Consider the following 24,479-nt stretch of genomic DNA (forward strand, 5'->3'; position numbering starts at 1 on the left):
AATGAAAAAGACACATTTAACCTTCTTTAATAGCCCTCTAATTCACAATGCAGCTTGGCAAAGTTGCTTGGTAAATGGGATCTAACTAGGATTTTATTTGGCTACTGAAATCCTGCCTCCTGGGCAATGTTTCAAATTCATGGGAACAGTTTCACAAAAATGCAGCAGATGGAAGAGAGGAAGCGGAAGGAGAAAAATGAAGAACAGTTTTATGTTTAGTAAATCTAAATGTCTTTAACACTACAAATGACTTCCAGGAGGTCACTGAAGTTGACAACAACCTAGAAATTGCTGAGGTAAATGTTTCTGAAAAAAACTCCTAAACCAAAAAGAGCAATTAATATTAATATAATAGTAATTACTCTGTCATACATCATAGTAAAATTAACTCAAAAAGAAAATATCAAATAATCCACATGCATGCTTTTGCTATGATAGTCTCCAGGTAAGGCTTAGCGGCAAGTATAATATCTATTTTTAAAGGAGCTCCACCTGATTTTCTTGCTATGCATAGATTCACAGAGTAATTATCATACATGGCTTTCATAAATAAAACACGTATTTTTGTCAGTTGCCAATGCTATATCATTGGAGTTTAGTTCAGTAGAAGGCTCAGGAATTGGGTCAGTAGGAGATGCTGGTGTTTGAGGAATCTCTTCTTCCTTAATTTCTAATTGCACACTGTCTTGTGACTGGTCATCTATACAGTCCTTTTTGGACAGCTGATGAACTGACACTTTTATCGCAATCTGCTGTGGTGGTTCATGCAGTGATGATGCCTCAGAGTCAGCTGTGGGAGAGTCGCTGCGCTTTAGTGCATTAGGAATCATAAACATATCATCTCCATCAGTAGTCTCCTGGCCTTCTGCTGCTTGCCGTACAAAGTTCTGTCCCTGTTCTTCCAAGCCAACCACCTCCATGATTTCTTCCATTATAGTCCTGCAGTTCATGATGAGAGGTGGCAGAGGAACACTTCGGGCAAGTTCCTCAATGTAGCGAGCAAATTCCATGGTTTTGAACTGGGTTACTTTGGCAAGCTCAAGAGTTTTGGCTGAGGTGATGATTGGGATACGCTTAGCAATCTCAAAGGCTTTTTGTAGTTTCTCTGCTCCTTCTGTTCTGAAAAACTCGTTGATTGCTTTCTCAGTTTTCTTCAGATGGCTGCTCATCATACACAGCCTGGTAATGTTCAAGATCATAACAATGGTAAAAGCTATGAGGCAGACAATCATGTAATAGATCCCCATATCTCCGGAGGTAAAGACGACCCTCAGAGTCACAGTATTATTCACAGTGCCATAGATGTTAGAAGCAACACATGTGTATTTACCTCTATCGTCAAAAGACACGCTGGTAATGTTCAGTAGCCCATTGTCAAGAAACCACCATTTTCCTGCAGGAAAGATATAGAAGAATTCAGTCCAAAACATTTGTTTATATGGTGAGTATCACATTTTAATCATCAGTTTTGTCATACTGGCTCCAGAATTTAGAAAAATGGCAATAATGTAGACTATACTAGAGTGAATCACTTGTCATCACAAAAACATGTCTGCTTTTAGGATCCCACCACAATACAATTTCCGCTACTGTGAAGATCACTGATTATATTCAGGTCGCATTTTAAAAATGTCTCACTATCCACAATAAACTGTATTGTATATCTATCATAGTCAAACAAGTTAAAAACCTAATTACCTACTGCGGACAGCATCCCAAACTCTAATTTTAAACGTGACATGACAAAGGAAGTGACAAGACAGCAGGGGTATGACGACAGAGGAAAGAGCAGGGCCACACCAATAAGATCAGGCTGTTGCTCAGTAAAATCTTGTGCACATGTTGGTGGATTTTTTTTTTAATCTGAAGAGGTTTATTGGGAGCAATCTTTACTGATTTATGCAACGTTATTGATACATTTGATCATTACATTCTACTGCAAGGGTTAGAAGTGCAAATTTTTCATGCTTTGACCCTACCATAGCTGACTGATTATCATCAAATTGAGCTCAAATAACTTAATTTAAAAATCTGAATCTGCTCCCATTTCTGCTCATCCTAATATTATAAGGATATTGACTTAGCTCCTCTTCCCTCCCCACTCCCCCAATTAAATAACTAGGTTTCATCTTTAAGTGACAAACACCACTATTTAGACACTAGGGAGATATGTATGCCCTATTCCGTTGGTTTGTAGTGTGGGTTTGATAAATTGAAAGACTGGCTTAAAAGATGATGTTCACCATGGGTGTGGAGGGCTGGTTTAAGGTCCCGCATCACTTAAACTCTGCAGTAAATTCCAGAGTATGGACAGGGAGTAGAGCACAAATGGACAGTGTAGCTTTACTAATTCTGGATGTTTCTGTGTCTCCCGGAATACCACACAGTGGATCTCCATGCTGATCCTCTGAACAACAGCACAAGGGTGGCTAAAGGCAGGGGCACAGGATCTGCAATTACAGAGAGAAAGTGGCACAGACACAACAGCAGTGGCAATGCCTGCACTGACAACCTCACCTCTTGATGTGGGGTGTGTGTGTGCGTGCGTGTGTATTTAATTCTCTCCCCCTCCGATTTCATCTTCTCTCTCCATAGAGATTTGTTTGTTTGTTTAAAAGCTTCTTTTAGTTCTTGGATTCTTAGTCTTATGCTACGGAAGCATATTATGTGTAATTTGAAATTAATCAGACAAGCCAGCTTCAATTTGGAATATTAGTGGCTTTCCTCTTTTTGAAAATTATTCTAACTCAAAATATGGCTCATCCTAAAGGTTTCATAGTTAGTTTGCACATTTATCCTCAGTGAAAATCTATGCATAAGCCTACTTAACTTTTTTTGGCGTTCCTAATTATTTTTCAACCAACATTATTAGTTCTGCACTCTTATTCTTATGGAGTTTGCAATGTCTGAAAACTCCCAATACTAATCAAAGTGTGTAATGATGAGCAGGTGGGTAAGTCTCTGCAGTACCAGGACCTCACCCTCCAAACATTGTAAGCTAGTCAGAATTTTCCATGTCTACAGGTGTTACTTTGTACATAACATTATGGAAAGAAGAAGTTCTAGACATGCTGTGTACTAAGCCACAGTATAAATAATAAAATACACTATGGCAGATTAAAATAATAGGGAAACAAAACAAAAATGTTAAAGTACAGTTATGTTCATAGCGACCGTATATATAAATTCTCTAGTACATTAGAAACTTAGTTATTAGTAATAAGAAGTGTGGAACTTTGTAGTTAATGTACTTTTTAGATTAATTTAGTATTCTAACAATATTATAATAAATGTATCATTAGTTAAATAATCTTAACTATGGTCTGATTCTGCCACCTTTATTTACATTGAGTACCTTACTATGTAAGTAGCCCAGCTGATTACAAGGAGACAACTTACAGAGTAAGGTACTACTCAACATGAGTAAGGGTGTCAGAACTGAGCCCTAAAGTTTTTTTGTCTAACCATATAAAATATTTTAGGCTGGGGAGTGGAATTCTCTATACTATTATATCCCAAAACCACTACATTAAAAGAATGCTAAGACTGTGAAGTCAAGCAAGAATAGATGGTATTATTATCCCATTTTGAAGCTTGGGAACTGAGGTCCTGTTGAAAAAAAGCGGCATGTGGCCATGTAATTAAAGACTGTATCATAATGCATACACATTACACATTAAGTTTGCACAGGCAATTTTAATTCTGGCATTTCCTAACTTTTGAGTGTCTGGCTTTGCAACCTTAACATTCTTTGAACACAGGGTTTGGGTTTTTTTTTTTCCCCATGTGTCTCATTTCCTAAGTTTTTAAAAAGCAAATTTCTAAAACAGAAATTCCATCATGTGGCATTATACTGACCCCCATATAGACTGACCCATTATACTGCTTGGTCATCAGCAGGGTTGAAACCTGTAGATCCGCCGCCCAGTCCTCTGCCACTTGAACTAACGGAGCAACTGATAGCAGCTGTAGGTTTTCAGTCTCTATATGCGCTAGCACTAAAGGGAGATGGGACACAAACTCTGCCAGTGGATTTTTGCTGACAACAAAGGAAAGGTCAGATGCAGGAATTGCGAGATGGTGAGGAATGGTGACTTGTTCTGGAGGGCAGTGTGTACTAGTGGTCACAGACCCTTCGACCCATTCCCCATAAGCTTGACTCCTTCTATCCTGTCTCCTCTAATCTGTCCATGTCTCAGTCCTGTCTCTTTCCCACCCCGGGATCCTTATCCCAGTCCCATCCTTTCACCTTGCCAGGCCCAGTCTCTGCTTTTCAGGCTTCTAATCCCAAGTCTGTCTCCTTACCCAGCCACTTCCAGTTCTCCCCCCGCATCCTGGCTCCTCAACACATCTGTTTCCCTTCCCTCCCCAGCCCAACTCCCCGCCTCATTCCCAGTCTCAGTCTACTTGCCCAGCCGGTCCCCATCTACCCCCATTCCTGATGTGATCTCAGTTTCCCCCTCCCTGGCTCCTAAGCTTCTTGGCTCCCAGTCTCCTTGGCACCCAATCTCCTTGCCTATCCCAACTCCCATTTTCTTTTTTCCTCTATCGCCCCCCCTTACCAGCATCTAAGCTCGTCCCCCCAACACTCTCCAAGCGCCTTGTCACAATCTATTTCCACCACCACCTCACCCCCTTATCCAGCTCTTGTCCCCTGTACATTTGAATCAGGCAACTTCCTTCTCTTGGACATCATGAGGATCACTGAGAGCCTAGGAGAGACAGTTTCGCTTGCAGTTCCAATGCCTGGTCCTGGTCCTACCCATAGCAACACAGAGCTGCAACTGCAGGGAAAGTCAACTCTGAGCTAGAGCATGTCCAATGAGAACACAATCTTTGGGAGAATTTAGCTCCGAAGTGCTAGCAAATCTCTACCAAGCATGTGTGAACTGCAATGTTTTTTTTTCAGTAGCTTACAATGAGGCCAAATTTAACATGGACAAGACAACACATCTTTCTTTAACCTCATCCTTGGAAACAGCCAAACTGGTTTTGCTGATTTTTTTTTTTTTTAAAGAAAATTTCAGTCTGAGGCAGACACCCAGCATGGAAAATTTCAGCCCAAATGGTAATAGTTTGGCAAAGTTATAAGCAACTAAAAATAGGGTCTTATAAAAGGAAGTGTCAGGCAACCTTCATAATAGGTGGCCCCACTTATAATATAGTGTAATATATAAAGCATTGGTATTGCTAAACCTCTTCTTAATCAGTAGGATCTTTATTCATTGTAAAATCACAAAATGGCTTGCTGATGTATTCCTGCTGCAGCTGTTACAAATGACATAATTGCATTTAGACAGTGTCTGGTTTTGTGCCAAAAGATTCTGGCAGAAAGCACAAGCCTGCTGAGAAACAAAGACTATTCTGGGTGTAGAGAAGGTACTAGTGTTGGCACACAGGTTTTTGCTGCCGTCAACAAACTGGAAAATTATGCAACCTTTAAAGTTCTCAGTTGGGCATACAGAGCGACAGTGCAGAGAGCCTACACTTGGCCCTATGTACCACTTAAGTCTCATATTTAAAGGCTTAAATGGGTCTTAAGTGGTGCAAAGGGTCCTGCATGAATTCTCTGCATTGGCTGAGTTATACCCACAGTGAACATTCATTTTGCTCCCTTAGGCAACCACTTGTTTTAACCTTGGGAAGTACTAATAGCAGTTAAGCCAAACCATGTGGATTCCAAGCACAAATTGTCCATAACACAGTATTTTTTGGTTGTTTATTATTTTCGCCCCTTTCATTGCCCACACTGTTGTGTAGAGCTTTTCCTGTTGCATGAGAACAATTCAGCACTACATTTTAAATATAGTAATACACACACTAGGGAAAAAGCTTGTGCTAGGAAACACCCATTATAGGAGGAGATGGTATGTTTCCTCCTGGACAAACAACTTGTAATACTGGAAATTTAAGCTGAAGTGATATAATGCCTTAATATTACCCCTGCAATTTACAGTGCTTTGTTCAGTACTATTTCTGAGAGAGCTCCAGTAAAAGCTCTCCAAAGCACTAATTACAATATGCTGCCTTATCTCCTACACACTATGCTTGAAGCTCAGTCAGTTCCTTTCTGTACCCATATGGATAAATATGTTAGTACAAGACACAATACAGAAAGCTGTTACAGAAATATTATGCCGTGGTGCACACAGCTGGGTCAATCATTGCATCATATCAGGGTTTTCTCTCAGGTCAGCTATTGATAAGACAAGTCATCCTGCATTTAATGTGAATAACTCAAAACCTTATTTCATTATGATGTGTTTAATGTGGTCAGCATGAAACTATTACATGGACAATATGGCTCTTCATAAAACTACAATAACCTTACTTGTATCTTAAAGGAATAATGTGCACTTACATTTATCCCCAAATTTAAATGTCATAAAAATAAGTTTATGTAATACGAAGGTCCCAAAGGACCTGGCAAAGGACTTAAGCATGTACTTATCATTAAGGCTACGTTTTAGTCACGGGTATTTTTAGTAAAAGTCATGGACAGGTCATGGGCAGTAAACAAAAATTCAAGGCCCATGACCTGTCCACGACTTTTACTGTACACCCCTGACTAAAACTTGGGGGTGGGTGGGTGGAGGCTCAGGGAGGCATCAAGGGGGGGTGCACCATGGGTGCTTGGGGCAGGGGATGTGGCCAGGGGGGGCCCGGTTGTGTGGGAGGGGGTGCGGCTCAGGGGGGCACCGCAGGTGCTGGGGGTGCGTGTGGCAGGGCTGGGGCAGACTTCCTACCTGATTCCTGGGAAGCGGCGTTCTCCAGCTCCTAGCTCCGTGTGCGGCCTCCACTCTGCCCCAAGCCCCATTTTTGCAGCTCCCATTGGCTGGGACTCATGGCCAATGGGAGCTGTGGGGGCAGAGCCTGAGGGCGGAGGCAGAGCATGGAGCTAGGAGCTGAGGGAGGGGAGTTCCTGTCGCCCTTCTGGGGAGCCCCCCCCCAGCTGAGCTCCATCCCGCACCCCAACCCTCAGCCCTGAGCTCCCCCACACCCAAACTCCTGCTGCTGGGGGATGGGGGGGCCCAAGACTGCCCCAGCAGTGGTTGGTGCAACTGGCCCAGGGGCTGCCCGAGCTGCTCAGGAGGCTCCTGGGCCATCCGTACGGGCTGCTGCAGAAATCAGAGAGATCACGGAATCCGTGACCTCCGTGACAAACACAGAGCCTTACTTATTATCATTAAGCATATGAGTAGTCCTAGTGCAACTTGCAGTGATTGGAAAGACTCCCCTCCCTATGTCCCCTATGGCTTTTCTTAAGTCCCAGGATCACTGGAATGCAGTGTGCTCTGGCCATATCTTCTCCTGTCCCCTGATACTCTCACTGTGGCAGGAGTGGGGTCAGGCAAAGGTGGCAGAGAGGTGGCTATGTTTCTATATTTTCATGCCACCCTGGGATTCCTATATGGAAAGGGAATCCCTACCTAGCTCTTAAGCCAATTTTGTATCCTCTCTTTGCCACCAGAGCAGAGCAAAGGGAACGGAGTGGTGACTAGGATCCAAACCCAAATTTGCTGATGAAAAGAATCCTTTCCTTTTTGTTTCTATATTATCTCTTCAGCTTTTTTGTTTCCTGCTGTGTGTGGCCACAAAAAAAACCCCAAACCAAAAAACATTAAAATCTGTAATTGTTTTCTCGCAGAGTGTATACAAATGGATTTACAGCTGCCATGACCCCAGGAGAGTGCCATTTTTTCATACCTCCTCACAGGAAAGCATAACACAATAAGGTTGTTACGTTTACACACATGTGTCTATATATAATAATAAAGTCCATTATAAACAAAGTGTGGATGCCAAGATCCTTGTTAGATTGTAAGAAATTAATCAGAGCATAAAAGCCTTACCACTGTTCTCTTCTTCCTTCAGCAAACAACCATTGGAATTGTACCATTTGTAATGTGGAGCAGGATTTCCTTCGACATTGCAGTCAATCAAGGCACTATTCCCTTCCTTGACTGTAATATGATCAACTATGGAGATAATCACAGGTACAGATCCCAAGTTCATGTCAGTGTGATTTAAAGTGCTACTAGTCACATCCTCAGCAGCTGTCAAAGCTGCTAATAAGATGAAAAGGCGTATGGTAGGCAAGAAGTTCAAAAAGTGGTGGCTGTTCAGCATGTTCATCTTTCTTCAGTAGGCTGTTCAGATGAGAGCTGGGATAGGCAATTGTCTGTTGAATGCAGCCTTCTAAGCTGAGCAAATCACAGGAAAGTTTTACCTTGATCCACGAAGATTTACATTTAAGAAAAAAAATCCTATAAAATAAATAATTTTTTAAAAATGAGACATAAATATTCCATTACAAAAGTTCTTTTTAAAATAATGAGATACCCATGAATGCATGTGACACACATCATTTTAGTGTCTTACCCAAAGACTAATGTTATCACCATCCCCATTCTTACTGGAAAAAGATGCATACATTTCCCCCAAGAATAGCACTGCTAAAAGTGACAAATGTAGGAGGAGGATTTATCACCTGGACACATAGCAGCAATTTAGCTGTAGCAGCAGTTGCAGTTTTAGTCTGAAGATTCTACATACAAACTAATCCTAAGCAATCATCTAAACTGGAAAAGCAAAAGCCATGTCACATTAATGTTGCCATTATTGGTTCTATCATAAAAACATAAGAAAAGCCATACTGGGTCAGACCAATGATCTATCTAGTCCAGGATTCTATCTTCCGACATAACCTAATGCCAGATGCTTCAGAGGAAATGAACACAACAGGACAATTATCAAGTGATCCATCCCCTGTTGTCCAGTCCCAGCTTCTGGAAGTCAGAGGTTTAGGGACACCTGGAGCATGGAGACACCTGACCATCTTGGCTAATAGCCAATAGTTCCATAGGTGCTGGAACTAGCGGTGCAGGGGGTGCTGCCGCATCCCCTGGCTTGAAGTGGTTTCTATTCTATATAGGGTTTACAGTTTGGTTAAATGGCTCTCAGAACCCCCACTATAAAAATTATTCCAGCACTCCTGTATCCTACATTAACTTATCTAATTCTTTTTTGAACCCAGTTATACTTTTGGCCTCCACAACATCCCCTGGCAACGAGTTCCACAGGCTGATTGTGTGTTTTGTGAAAAAGTACTGCCTTATGTTTGTTTTAAACCTGCTGCTTATTTTCATTGGGTGACCCTGGGTTCTTGTGTTATTTGAAGGGGTAAATAACACTTCCTTATTCGTTTTATTCACAACATTCATGATTTTATAGACCTCTCTTATAATCCTCCTTAGTCATCTGTTTTCTGAGCTGAACAGTGACAGTCTTTTTAATCTCTGCTCACATGGAAGCTGTTCCATATCCCTAATCATTTTTGTTATCCTTCTCTATACCTTTTCCAATTCTAATATATCTTTTTCGAGACGGGGTGACCAGATATGCATATAGTATTCAAGGTGTGGGTGTACCACAGATTTATATAGTGGTATGAAGATATTTTCTGTCTTATTATCTATCCTGGCTCCTAACATTATGTTAGCTTTTTTTGACTGCCACTGCACACTGAGCAGATGTTTTCAGAGAACTATCCACGATGACTCCAAGAAAGTGGCCCCATCATTTTGTATGTATAGTAGGGGATTATGTTTTCCAATGTGCATTACTTTGCATTTATCAACACTGAATTTCATCTACCATTTTGTTGCTCGGTCACCCAGTCGTGTGAGATCCCATAGTAACTCTTCACAGACAGCTTTGGGCTAAACTATCTGGAGTAATTTTGTATCATCTGCAAATTTTGACCCCTCACTGTTCACCCAGTTTTCCAGATCATTTATGGATATGCTGAACAGCACTGGTCCAGTCCAGATCCTTGGGGTACCCCGTTGTTTATCTCTCTTCATTGTGAGAACTGACCATTTATTCATATCCTTTGTTTCCTATCTTTTAACCAGTTACGGATCCGTGAGAGGACCTTCCCTTATATCACGACTGCTTTGTTTGCTCGAGAGCCTTTGGTGAGGGACCTTGTCTAAACCTTTTTGAAAGTCCAAGTACCCTATATTGACTGGATCACACTTGTCCACGTTTGTTGACAACCTTAAAGAATTCTAATACATTGATGAGGCATGACTTCCATTTATAAGAGCAGGGCCGCCCAGAAGATTCAGGAGGCCTGGGGTCTTCAGCGGCGGGGGCCCGGGCCCTGCGAGAGTTTTCCGGGGCCCCCGGAGCGAGTGAAGGACCCCGCTCCAGGGCCCCTGAAAAACTCTCGTGGGGGCCCCTGTGGGGCCTGGGGCAAATTGCCCCACTTCCCCCCCCCCCTCCCCCGGGCGGCCCTGTATAAGAGCCATGTTCACTCTTTCCCAACATATTGTATTTATCTCTGTGTGTGATAATTTTGTTCTTTACTATAGTTTTAATCAATTTACCTGGTACTGAAGTTAGGCTTACCGGCCTGTAATTGCCAGCATTGCCTCTGCAGCCTTTTTAAAAACCTGGTGTTACATTAGCTACCCTCCAGTCATCTGGTACAGAGGCTGATTTAACCAATAGGTTACATACCACAGTTACTAGTTCTGCAATTTTATATCTGAGTTCCTTCAGAATTCTTGGGTGAATACCACCTGGTCCTGGTGACTTATTACTGTTTACTTTGTCAATTTGTTCCAAAACCTCCTCTATTGCACCTCAATCTGGGACAGTTCCTCACATATGTCACCTAAAAAAAATGGTTCAGATATGGAGATCTTCCCCCATCCTCTGCAGTGAAAACCAATGTAAAGAACTCATTTCGATTCTCTGCACCCGTCTTGTCTTCCTTGAGTGCTTGTTTAGCACCTTGATTGTCTAGTGGTCCCACTGATTGTTTGGCAGATTTCCTGCTTCTGATGTACTTAAAAATATATTTCCTGCTAGTTTTTGTGTCCTTAGCTCTTCAAATTCTTTCTTGGCCTTCCTTATTATACTTTTACACCTGACTTGCCAGAATTTATGCTCCTTTCTATTTTGAACACTAGGATCTGACTTTCAATTTTTAAAGGATGCCTTTTTGCCTCTAAGTGCCTGTTTTACTCTGCTGTTTAGCCGTGGTGGCATTTTTTTGGTCCTCTGTTTTTTTTAATTCAGATTATACATTTAGTTTGAGCCTCTATTATGGTGTTTTTAATGTTTATTATGGTGTTTCCATGCAGTTTGCAGGCATGTCACTCTTGTGACTGTTCCTTTTAATATCCGTTTAACTATCTTCCTCATTTTTGTGTAGTTCCCCATGTAATTAAATGCTACTGTAGTGGGTTTCTTTGGCATTCCCCCCCCACAAGGATGTTAAATTTAATTACATGATGGTCGCTATTATCAAGCGGTTCTGCTATATTCACCTCTTGGACCAGATCCTGTGCTCCACTTAGGACTAAATCAAGAATTGTGTTTCCCTTTGTGGGTTCCAGGACAAGCTGCGCTCCAAAAAGCAGTCATTTATGGTGTCTAGAAAATTTCTCTCTGCATCCCTTCCTGAGGTGATGATATACCAAGTCAATATGAGGATAGCTGAAATCCCCCATTATTATTATGTTTTCTGCCTTTGCAGCCTTTCTAATCTCCCTGAGCATTTCACAATCACCATCATCATCCTGATCAGGTGGTTGGTAGTATATTCCTACTGCTATACTCTTATTGTTCAAGCATGGAATTTCTATCCATAGAGATTCTATAGTAAAGTTTGATTCATTTAAGATGTTTACTTTATTTGATGCTGTGCTTTCGTTTCATATATAGTGCCACTCCCTCACCAGCACCACCTACTCTGTCATTGTATTTTGTACCCTCAAGTTACCATGTCCCATTGATTATGCTCATTCCACCAAATTTCCATGATGCCTATTATATCAACAGCCTCATATAATGCCAGGCACTCCAGTTCACCCATCTTAGTATTTAGATGCTAGCATTTGTATACAAGCACTTGTACATTTTGTCAATATTCATTTGCTTGCCTTCATGTTTATATTTAAATAGGACTCTTTCAAGTTTGATTGTTCCTCACTAGCTCATACCTGTACTTTACCAACTTCTTTACCATGATATAGACTTTCTTCTTTAATAAATGCATCCTTGAGGGATGTTTCTGTCTGAACCATATGCTCCCCTGTACCTGTCTGCTTTTCCCCAGCCCTTAGTTTAAAAATCCTCTACAACCTTTTTAATGTTACACACCAGCAGTCTGGTTCCATTTTGGTTTAGGTAGAACCATCTTTCCTGTATTGGCGCCTCCTTTCCCAAAAGATTCCCCAGTTCCTAACAAACCTAAAACCCTCCTCCCCACACCATAATCTCATCCACACATATATATCCTGCAGTTCTGCATGTCTTTCTGGTCCTGCATGTGGAATTGGAAGCATTTCAGAGAATGCTACCATTGAGGTATTGGACTTTAATCTCTTACCTAGGAGGCTAAATTTGGCCTCCAGGGCCTCTCTCCAACCTTTCCCTATGCCACTGGTACTTACATTTACCAGGACCACCGACTCCTCTCCAGCAGAACAGATAAGTCTGTCTAGATGTCTCATGAGATCTGCAACCTTTGCACCTGCGAGGCAATTTACCATGTGGCTTTCCCAGTGATCACAAACTCAACTATCCAATCCTGCTTTACTATCATCTGGTTCTTCCTAGTACCTGTGAGAGAGGTATCTTCAGTGAGAGAGGATACCATGCCATCATCCTTCAACCGCACTTGCATAAACAGTCCTCTTTAAGTCAACAGCTTAAGTAAGGACTACTTACATAAGGGTTGTAGGATCTGGTTTTTATTTCTTTAACACATGCAATTGTGCCTACATACCACAGCACGCATGGTAAAGCATCTTGGATTATTCACTTTGCTGAGGCTACTGCCAGACTTTAAGTTCTGTATGAATGGTGGAGTTTATCCAAGCTGGAGGAATATACTTAAAATATAATATTTCAGAAACACATTTAACTTAGTTTTTATTAAGTTAAATTTAAAAAGGAAAAATATCCACTAGAGATGTAATTCTTGCTACGGCTTCTTTGGGCACTACCATCCCTTGACAACCTCTTGAGTACTGTCCTATAAAGTGGCTGGAGTTTCTGCAGGTAAGGTGGAGTTTTCAAAAGCACTCAGTATTGGTCTAACTATGCTCGCAGTGAAGTGAGTGGGAGTTTTACCATGGACTTTGATAGGTGTAGAGTTAGTCCAAAACTGAGCACTTCTGAAAATCCCACCCATAGGATGGTGTAAGGAATACAGACACCACAATATGGTTTAATATTAACTACAGGGGGTCAACTGATAAGTTTCATAAGATTAGCCATTCAAATTCAGCAAAACTTAGTTCATTAGCAGAAATAAACTATTCTAACTGAGATCTAAATATAGAGAACTGCAAACATCTAATTAATTTCCAAGTCTCCATTTTCCCTTGCAAAGCAGTTTGATTTTATTTAAGGATTTTGGTTAACAATGGAAATCACTGTGGCATCTAAGCAAGGAAAAAATATGACTGCTGGCAAAACTAGGTCAGTTCCATATATTAAAGGAGCAATAAAATTAAAAAGGCCTCTTTTTCTCTATTCTAAACTGAATTTGTCCTTCCCTGGCAATACTCATCTGAGTTTTTTCCCCATCTCTACAACACGGAACAATTAACTTGATTACACACAAATTGGCATTATTGTTGTTAGAGTAGCGAAACATTTTCCTCTATTTACCAGGATGGATCATCACTAAAGATTCCAAACTACACTTTTCTGATAGGCTGCATGTACGGTGTAAATGTATTGTCAGAACTCAAACTCAGTCAATGAACTTTTTCCAAGTTTTGTCCATAGTCAAATATGAAGAATATCTACTTTGAAAATACATCATCAAGGTATGGTCCATAACATTTTAAAATTAAATAGTTTTACCTCTAGTGGTAAGAGCAAGATCTAGGAGTCAGCAGTTCTGAATTTTATTTCTCATTTTGCCACTGACTTGCTGTGTGACCTTGCGTAAGTCATTTAGACCCTCAGTCGCTCATGGGATTTCTGGATTGTACAATGTTAAAACAGTTGAAAGTACCCTTATAGATGCATTTCAGTTTGAAGTAAATAAAATTAATCCAACCATTTTTCAAAAGCGTATCCGGTGATATTCTCAAACCAGAATGGATGGAGACAACAGCAATCTCGGTCTGCTTCTATCTGCAGCGTGCGGAAGGTTTCCCGAGGAGTGCTAAATACTTTCCAGGGTGCAAAGGTCAGGCATTTCTGAAAAATCCTAAACAGTGTTTTGGACTTGGGGCTTGGGCAACAAATGTTTTCAGACACTATAAAAGACACCAGGGTAACTAAACATTACAGGAAATCCTCTTCTGTCTGTGCCAAAGTGCTATTAGAGAGGAACAAAGAATGGAAACACAAAATAGGTCCTGATTGAGACCCCCACATCTGCAGATTGAATCCGATCCTCCAGTCCTCACTCAGTCCAAGTTTCCATTGAGTTCATTAGGCCCAAACCCAGCATCCTGAAATGTTTTCCGACCTCTCCCCAAATCCCAACAGCTGAAGCAGTACACTTTAAGTACACAAATTAATCCCATCATTTTCATGAGACCCAATAACTGTGATGTGGGCATTTTTGTCACAGAATGGGGAAAAATTATAAATGATTATCTTTGTCACTGTAAATAATGTAGTTATTTCTGTCTTTGGCACATGAACAGACACATCTGTATCAGGGCCGGCTCCAGGTTTTTTGCCGCCCCAAGCAAAAAAAAAAAAAGCTGGAGTGCCCCTTGAAAAGTGCCACCCCCAAAGGGCCAAAATGCCACCCCTTGAAAAGTGCCGCCCCAAGCACGTGCTTGGAACGCTGGTGCCTAGAGCCGGCCCTGATCTGTATAAGCCAATTATTGAATTAATCAGACTTCAAGTCTAAAGAAGTTTAAAAAAAACAAAACAAAACACCCTACTTGTATGGCCAAATTATCTCCTTCCTGTGGAAAGGGGAAAGAACTTCTTTAGCTGTGCTGGGTTATCTCCTTGGGACAGAGAGAAGATATGATCACCTACTAGGATGGAATCTGAGGATCCATGAGGAATCTCAGCATTCACCCAGGGCTCTTGGCACACACATGTGCAGCATCTGCCCCTCCACGTGCTGTTTTGGGCAACCTTTCTCACAACAACACATCTGCCATTGGTCTCCAGTCTGAACTAGTATTCTCGCCCTCCCCTTCCCCCACAAAGCAGGTAGAAACTGAACAGCTAAAAGTAATACTGCAAGAATCAGCATTAACTTCCTTAGAGAATTCCACTGGAAATTGTGTCATCTGAGGGAAGCATGGCATACATCTCTTTCAGGTGACATGACCACAAACTCTGTTTGGGTGTTAACTGTATATTGTTTATGTGGGGGAGTTTCCCAGAGCATGCTGCACTGTCAATGTTCCCCCAGTCATATATGGCCAATATTTATAGGCATTTCCTCTTATCTGCACAATACAGCAGAGAGGAACTATAAGGCTTGTAAATTTTCCTTCCCAGGAATAAACACTGGTCCAAGCTGGGAGGTCTTTCTCTTGTTATTTCAGAGACTGTTGGGGATATCAATTGCATGCAGCTATATTCTGATTGACCAGTTGGGCTTTTATTTTTAATATCATACCCAAAGTGCACAGCTGGTGTTTTACCCCTGAAAAACCAAATAAACTGATAGGGGATGAAGAGACTGCACTCAGAAGTACTGAATTTGTGCTCCATCAACTGGTCATTCTGAACATGGGTACATAAATGAGAGACATTGATGCATACCTTGTTCTGGCTTACTATGTCTATATTAATTTGTTCTCCTTCTAATAACAACATGTATCCCTATTATTTAGTGCTATGAGGTTATTCAATTCAACAGCAAACCAAAAGAAATCAACTCATTGTATAATGGGTAAATGGTGTCTCTATAGTTTGAGGAATACTAACAGTCCAGAGTTAGTTTGCTTGGTCTGTAAATATGAAGAAAAAGGAAAGAGAACTTTGGTTTCATCCTTGTTCTCAGTTGTCCACAGCACAAAAACCACCACCTGACTGGCAGTCATGAGGACAATACTACAAAATCATGGTTAAAGTTAACCCCTGATATTTAAATACTACTTACTGTTTTTTCTCTTCACACCCATCCCTTTTTCTGGTCTTAGAGGCAATATGTTTATACAGTGGACAACTGTCAAAAGCTAATAGGTTTTACTGGAGCAGAAATGCAGACACTGGGACTTATTTATGTCATTCAGAAGGGTCAAAAGATCACTGGGAGTTCAGAGGCTCATGAGTGTGAACCACCCAATAAAAGATTAAACTGTTGGGGCCTAGGCAGGCAGATGAATAGTAACACAGTTCATTCACAACTGGTAGCAAGTTGTCTGGCTTTTGTCATCCTCTTGTTAATAAAGCTATCATCCTAAAAGCAGTGGTCCTAAAAGGGACATGACAGAATCTTCTCAGTCTCTCTGGGATATTTCTTTGCTTAAGAAGTCATGTTCATGACTTTTCTCTTGTTTCCTTCTTTACCGTCTCTAGCTAGTAAGTGTCAGGATGGCAATTGTTGCATGACTTAACCGTTTCCTTAGAGCTTCGGGCACCTGATTCCTTGACTGGTTTAATAGCTTCCGGCTTGATGCATGTTTCTCTGTCTCTACAGCTGATTTCAGTTGCCTTTAGAATCTTTCAGAACCTTCTCCTCGGGTCCCTGTGAGAACAAACATCCTACCATTCTGCCACTTATACCAGGGATGTTCACAGGCAGGTTAGGGCCTTAGGTGCGCTGACAGAGCTGCATGGCTAGCCAAGTGTCTTTAGCCCTGTCATACTCAACCTGTGAGAGGCACAAATATGAGAATTGCCTTAGGGACACCAAAAACAGAGTAGCAAGGGACATGTGAAGTAATGAGGGTTTTGTGTCTAAGCCTTAAGAGCTTCTAGAAATGATACTTGGAGTCACCATGGCAACTCCCCTCTAGCATTCCTTTATAATTTTGGGTAGTGGTATTCTAGAATGAGGAGACAGATTAACGAGACGGATAAACTGTAAGAGTTTAGTTAGATGTTGACTAGAGCCAGTAAAGATTGGCTATGGCCTTACCATGTAAGTCTAAAGAAGGAGAAAGGAGTGAAAGCGCCGTCGAGAAGACCTGTTTGAAGACTGTGTAACTGTGGGAAGGGCCAGATCTCTAAGTACACAAGGGGTATGTCTACATTTGCAGAGTTTTTGCGCTGTAAGTTTCATCGGTGATAGGGAACCGGTGAAAGTAAAGCGCTTAATTCCTGAGGCGTCAGAGAGTGTTTACATTAGCAGCACTTCCATTGCAGATAAGAGCAGCACTCTAGGGCAGCTATCCAACAGTGCAGTTCTCTCCAGTTTGACGATGGGTCTTGTGGGAAGGGGTGTGTGTGTGTGATCGGGGCATCTGGGTCCCTGCACAGCCTCCTCTCCCCAAACACTGATCAGCTCCAGTAGCTCAGCATTGCTCCAAGCAGGGGATTGTTTGCTCCGTGGAGCAAGCATTGTCACCTGGCCAGATAAGTGGAAGGGGAGTTTCAAAGTTCCAGGGGCTTTGCAGGGGGAGGGGTGGATGTCTGTTTACCTGGCATCAGAGCAGCAGAGCTGCTCGCCAGAGTGGTCACCTAGGCATTGTGGTATATCCTCCGGAGGTTAAAAGCTGTGTAAACAGGAAGAACATGTCTTCACTTGCACATCACCGCAAAAGCATCACCGGTAAGAACTGTACGCCTCTCGTGGAGGTGGTTTTCTTTTTGCGGTGAAGCTTCTGAGTTTCACTGCAAAAAGTCATTGGCAAGTGTAGATGCTCCCATGGTTTTTGCACGCAAAAGGGAATTTTTCCGCTTTAAATGGCAAGTGTAGACATGCCCAAGAAGCTATGTGTAAGTGTTGGAATAATAAAGAGAATTTCTCTTTTGTATGTAGTTAGTAGGAATCTAAAGTTGTGCTTTTATCTCATATTGTTTTGGTTTCTCATGTTCAGAAACTCTTCAATTTAACTTAATCTCAAAAAGGATAAAGCAGAACTAGTCTAAGAACAAGATTAGAAGACTATATAGCTCAGAGAGGAGATGAATAAGAGGGGATGTGATTAAAGTATACAAAATATTGTATAGAGAAAATAGATCAGGCACTCCTATTTACCTTTTCGCATAATACAAGAACAAGGGTACATTTAATGAAACCGAAGGCAGCAAATTTAAAACTGATAAAAGGAAATAATGTTTTACACAACACACAATTAGCATGTGAAACTCATTGCCACAAGATAACATGAAAGCCAGGAGCGAAACAAGAATAAAAATAGACTGGGCATTTATATAGAAAATGACAGTATCTAGTTAAATCCAGTCGTAATAAGGATTAAAAAAAGAAAGCTAGTCAAAAAAGTATGGAAGGGATACAAAACGTCATACTTCAATGTACATAAATCTCTACTACGGTGATTTTTTGCACCTTCCTCTGAAGCATGTGTTATTGACCACTGACAGAGATGGATTACTAGGTGGAATGGCCGTCAGTAGGGCAATTCAGTATTTGCAAACTAATCTGTTTTTGTTAACTAGGAATGCTGTTTACAAGTAAATGTATAAAGGAGTCTATAGCTTAAAGACCCTACTAAGCTACTTTAGGCAGGAACCTGTCCTTTTGTTTGTAAAGTGACAAACAACAATAAATAACAAAAGCAAGCAAAATGGAGAATTCAGAGACATACACTGGCTCTGAGGAGATAACAAAACTATGTTACAGAGAAGAGTCATATTAATAAAGAAACCCTTCTAAGCTACTTGTTACAGACAGCACTAACACTACAGGAGGTTTTGAGACAGGTTTCTTTTCTTTACCCTTTGTAAAGGTTTCTGTAATCTTTATTTCAAAATTGAGATTCAGACTAAGAAGTTACAGTTATAAAATGCCAAGCAATAAGATATACAATGTGATGAACATAAATGTCATTCTAAAATGAGTGACATACTTTATGATGAAGTCCTTTGTTTAAGGAGCACTAGCTGCACATCATATTTTAACACTGAATGAACTAGGAGGAAATTCACAGCCAATAAAGAAAATTCTGCTTTACAGTTAGGTTTATAATATACCTACACAGTTGCAAAGCAGATCAGCAGAATCCCACTCAATAATTGTTCTTCCTATTTGAGATCCTAATCCTGAAAAGCAGTTAAGCATATGAATAGTCCCAAGCCAATGGGACCTCTTGTACTTAAAGGAATGCAGGTGCTTAAGTGCTTTACTGGATCGGGACCTAAATTCCACCCCTCTCCAAACCATCCTCAAGGCCCATAATCCATTCAACCTAAAATGAGTAGATGAAGCTTGCTGCTCTGTAATTATCTGGAAGGATTATTAAATTCCTCAAGAATCTCCCCCAGTCCTTGATGACCTAAGGAATTGAGTGTGGATCTCTTGTGCGGCAGTGTAGAGGACCTCTGCCAAACATCTGAGCAAAACCCTTGATACACTTCAGTGTAAATGAAATTGTATCACCAGCATCTATTCCAGGGGTCAGCAACCTTTCAGAAGTGGTGTGCCGAGTCTTCATTTATTCACTCTGATTTAAGGTTTCGTGTGCCAGTAATACATTTTAACATTTTTAGAAGGTCTCTTTCTATAAGTCTATAATATATAACTAAACTATTGTTGTATGTAGAGTAAATAAGGTTTTTAAAAATGTTTAAGAAGCTTAATTTAAAATTAAATTAAAATGCAGAGCCCCCCGGACCAGTGGCCAGGACCCAGGCAGTGTGAGTGCCAATGAAAATCAGCTCGCGTGCCGCCTTCGGCACAGGTGCCATAGGTTGCCTACCCCTGATCTATTCCATGTAAAGTGGACATCTAGCCAGATACATTTAGAGAACAAATTAACTAGAAGGCTTCCTGTCTGCAATTTGTAAGAATATATTTTTTCACATGGACAAAGCAGCTTAATAAATTCCCAAGTTACCAATTAAGGACTCAATAAAAACAGAATGATTTTTATTTTTAGTAGAGAAGCTTACTTCTGCTGCATTTTGATGGACATGTTCCATTAGTGAGTTGTGGGTTATACAGACACAGAAAGATCTGCTGTGGAATCAGTAGTGAAGAGGTCTCTTAAGCCCAGAATTTCATGTCCAGTAAATTTGTTGGATGATTAGGTATATACTCTTTTTAAAGGTTTCTACTACAATAATAAAGAGCTCTGATGCATAAATCATCAGGATGTATTTAGCAGTTGTATTTGTTTAGGAGGTCAGGCAGTCTGTGCTTCATGGTTTGGTACACAAAGCTATTACTCCAGAAACAGCTGTGTCACTTTATGAGATATTTGCTTAACTCTTTGCAAGCATACCCTAGGCTATGGCTTTTAGCACTGCTACTTCTTCATCACTCAAACTAAATGCAGATAGATCAGGGACTTAAATCCCTTTGGTTGAAAGGAGTAGGAATAGCAGAGAAGAGAGGGATATGGAATCTCCCTGCAACGATTCCAAATATCACCTCTCTGTGAGTTTCTTCATCCCACTGGCTTCTGTGTATTTCTCATTTTCTTCACACACCTTTCATTTCTTATTTACATCAAGTGGGTGTAAAATCCTACCATGGGTGTAAACAATTGGAGAAATCTGATTTGTTAGTGTTTTACACCACTTGGCACAGGAGTAAGTAACTATGCAAGGGACAAGGCAATGGACAATTGGGCCCAATATATTTATCTTCCTCTTTCCCCACTCCATAAACTGTATTTGTAAAAGTCCACTTTGCTAAAATATAATTGGTTTTCCTAGCTGATGGGGAGGAAATTAGTCCTTTATTTAAATAAATACACATTCTAAAAAAACCCAAAGCCCACATTTTACATTTAATGTAGAATGCTCGGACAGATATTTAATGGGATCAAGATTAAAATATAGGTTTTGTTTAAATAAAATAGTAAAGGCTTTTCAAGACTAATGATATTTCATATAAACATCTTTAAAGTTTTATCATGTCTTCTAAACAACTGAATAGTTTCAGTCTTTCGTATTTGCAGTGCAGTGTATGTAGGTTTCATTAAGAAACAGTATTTTAACTTAAGGCTCCTCTTTCAGTAACAGGAGAATAATGAATTTGTATATAACAACTCCCACCAGCCTTCAGAGGGCCACAGTGATTATATAAAAATATGTAATCTGTGATATGCATGTAATACCACATTTTAATGACTTGCTTTTTACTTACTGACCTCCAGGATAAAGTACAAAGAGGTTAAGCACTAACACTGTGATTATGACCACTTCAGAACTGTTAGGGTGGCTTGCAAGAAATAATTAACTGTAGTTTAGGTGTGTTAATGATTGTGATTTAAAAGAATAATATCCTTTTTGCAGGCTTGCAGTAGGGGAAGATGTTTCATTTGTGTCCTCCCTGTTCAGCCTTCCCATTCGATATGCATTGTGATGCTCTGCACTTGGCCATGAGTGATTTAATTAAATTATGGTCATTGGTGGGAAGTAATAGTATCCCCATTGTTTGGCAGTGGCATTTCTAGGACATGCCTGTACATGGATAGGAAATTACACTGTACTAACTAAATGCAGGAATTTTCAGTTTAAAGCACTAGATAATGCAATTAGGATTGCACTCAATGACAAGACATATACACAGTCACACACTGGCCCTAAACTGCAACCTGTTTTGCCCTGGCAAAAAAGGATCCAACGGGGGATATTTAGGGCCAGGTCTACCTTACAAACTTTTGCTGGTATAGCTATGTCAGTTAAGGGTGTGATGAGGTGTGATCTCTGACAGACACCACCAATGTACACAGAGTTAAATCAGCAAAACTGGTATAGCTTATTTTGTTTGGGTGCGGGAGAACTGGAATAAGCTATACTGGGAAAAGTGAAGTTTTGCTGGCATTAGCTCTGTCCAAATTAGGAGTGCTTTGCAGGTATACTATACTGGTCTGGCTATGGTGGCAAAGCACTCCTACTATAGATCTGGCCTAAGTCTTCAGATTCTGAGCTATATGGCCTAGGTAGTTACAGAAATGGAGAAGACCTTTGGACTCATCTACATTGTAATGATGAGAGAGTTTGGGAAGAGGGTATAACATGGTACTCCTTGAAAGCAGATAAAAATCATTTTTGTCTTGAAGTGTAAATAGCACCAACTATGTTTTCAGTTTCTTTTCCTGAACTGTGCTACAGTGTTGGCTGTTTGCAGGACTGCAGCACAACTGGGGGACATGGTAAAAACAGTTTGGTTCTGTCTGCTGCCAAAGACTGAATCGTATTTCAGTTTTGTGGGACAACTAACACATTTTAACCTCATCCCCAAACACTGCAGTTGTTATAGTATAGAATGGGCCTTTCTCAGATTGTTAAAGTGGGAAATTGTGCAATATGGGGTTTTTGCAGGGCTTCACTGTCATGCAATGAATACCTACTGCCTTCTTCCATTGCTATTTTATTTCATTGAATTGTGTTTTAATTCTATTCAACTCAAACTGCAAGCTCTTCAGTGATACCATGCACATCTAGAAGTATACAATTAAAAGCAGAAGAAAGATTAATCACCCATCCCCATTCTCCCCCAGGTGGATGGTTTGCTATTTGGAAGAGCTTTATTTATATTTGTTTTATTGTGAGCTGTTTAAACTCATGAATATTTTACAGCATTGTGGTGGTTATAAAATGGTGGAAGAAAAGCTGCAGCTTTTCTGTCCAATAAATCAGTGTTGATATATAGTACTTTAAGCTAAAAGGCTTATATAGAGAGAAAAGAAAGGGATTTTATCCCTTGCACAAACACAAACAAATATGCTTTTGCTGTCTGAACACAACAAACCAAACAAAGATGCAAATCCTGCAGACATGATTTCCATTAAAACGAATCAAAGTACAGCAGACCTCTAGTCTACCCTGTTGCAATGAGTAGGATAACTGTTCTAAAATGTATAGTTTTAAAAAACTAAAAACGTATGCTAGATTTTTTTTTTTAACCTTTCAGTTCAAAAACACTTTTCCACTGTGAACTAACATTTCAGTTTTTCAACAAAACGTATCATAAAAGAGGGGTCCCTTGGTCTAGAAGGACCATTTGGAAATTAAAACAATGTCAAGCAAGTTGCTTATCAGAGAGATCTATTTGAAAAGCTGCAAATTACTGACTGAAAGAGGTCAATGTTGTCAGGTTGTTAGAAACTTTTACTCCTTTGTACAAAAGTCTGGTCTGTGCAAATGAACTAAAAATATGACTTCTCAGTGGTCCTTATTTGTTATTTACAATTGATTGTCCTGTTATACTGCTTATATTGTACTGCTAAAGTAACATCGTATGATGGCATTGTCAGAATGTTCCGAAGCTGAAGACTGTAGGAATGTTGTCCCTTTAAGGCACTCATGGTATTCAGATAGGTATCACATGAGACTATTGTACTGATCAAAACTTTTAATTAATGCAAAATACAATCATGCTGCCTTTACTTTAGATTAAAATAGTCCAATAAAAAAAACTTCCTTAAAAGATCTATTTTGTTTAAAGGTGCTACTTGCTGAATTAATACCCCCCCCTTCCTCCTCTCCACAGGGGTATAATAATGTGCCACAAATCTACTGTCCAACCTCATACTCCCCAAAATAAAAAAATTCCAAGTTAAACAGGGAACACTGGAGTTCAAGATTCCAGAGAGAAAAGGCTTTGGCCTCATTAGCTTTATACTCTCAGGAGTACAGGTTCTTGGAAGCACCACAGGTAGACAGTATGGTGATGGGTGCATTAGGAATGCCTAATATTTGATTCATCTCTTGGGTTTCCCTGCTGCATGAAGCAGTGCTTTAAGAACTGGCATTCATTATTGTTAGGATTATTTAGTAATCTTTCCAACTGGATTATTGCACCTTCCTCTGAAGCATCTGGCACTGACTACCCTCAGAGACAGGATCCTGGATTTGATTGACTGCTGGTCTGATATGACAATTTGTATGTTACTATGGGTGACAATGGGGTTTGGGTTAAAGCAACCCAGTTCTTAGGCGCACTCCCACACAGTGCCCTGGCAGCCCCCATCCTTTTGGAACTCATGATTTTTGAATAATTGGGATCGACAATACTGCAAATCAAAAACAGCAACAGGCAGGACTGCTGCAGATCCCAGTCAGAGTAATGAACTCAGGGAACAGAGCACCACAGTGAAATGTGCAAAACTAAGGCTGAATCTCACCAAATACAGAATCAGTGACCACAAACCGGAGATGGAGCTTGGGAGGCACAAAGCACAGTCTAAACCCAGAAAAAGGCATGGCTCAAAAGGCAACTGTGCAGTCAATGTTGCAGAGAAGAGATTGAGACAGAGAGATTTTCTGTTCCAACGGCCCAAATACATGGAGACAAATATTTCCTCCAATAATCAGAAACCATAACAGACATCCAGAAGTGATGAGGAAAAAGTGCCTGATCCGGGCAGAGAGAGATGACAGAG

General features: G+C 40.5%; 1 protein-coding gene across 1 annotated transcript; it reads right to left on the bottom strand.

The window, feature by feature from the left end:
• Positions 1-530: 530 nt before the first annotated feature.
• Positions 531-8,136, bottom strand: MFAP3L (microfibril associated protein 3 like). The gene is made up of 2 exons (XM_065405633.1): positions 7,854-8,136; positions 531-1,393 (listed from the first exon to the last, which is right to left on the bottom strand). The coding sequence occupies exons 1-2, from the start codon at positions 8,134-8,136 to the stop codon at positions 531-533; spliced, it is 1,146 nt and encodes a 381-aa protein (XP_065261705.1).
• Positions 8,137-24,479: the final 16,343 nt, after the last annotated feature.

The sequence above is a fragment of the Emys orbicularis genome, chromosome 5 (genome assembly GCF_028017835.1).
Source record: "Emys orbicularis isolate rEmyOrb1 chromosome 5, rEmyOrb1.hap1, whole genome shotgun sequence".
Classification (NCBI taxonomy): Eukaryota; Metazoa; Chordata; order Testudines; family Emydidae; genus Emys; species Emys orbicularis.

Coding starts and splice junctions, on each gene's coding strand:
- MFAP3L (XM_065405633.1), bottom strand. CDS start 8,136: ATGAACATGCTGAACAGCCACCACTTTTTGAACTTCTTGCCTACCATA. Junction 1,394..7,853: donor GAAGGAAGAAGAGAACAGTG/GTAAGGCTTTTA, acceptor TCTTTCCTGCAG/GAAAATGGTGGTTTCTTGAC.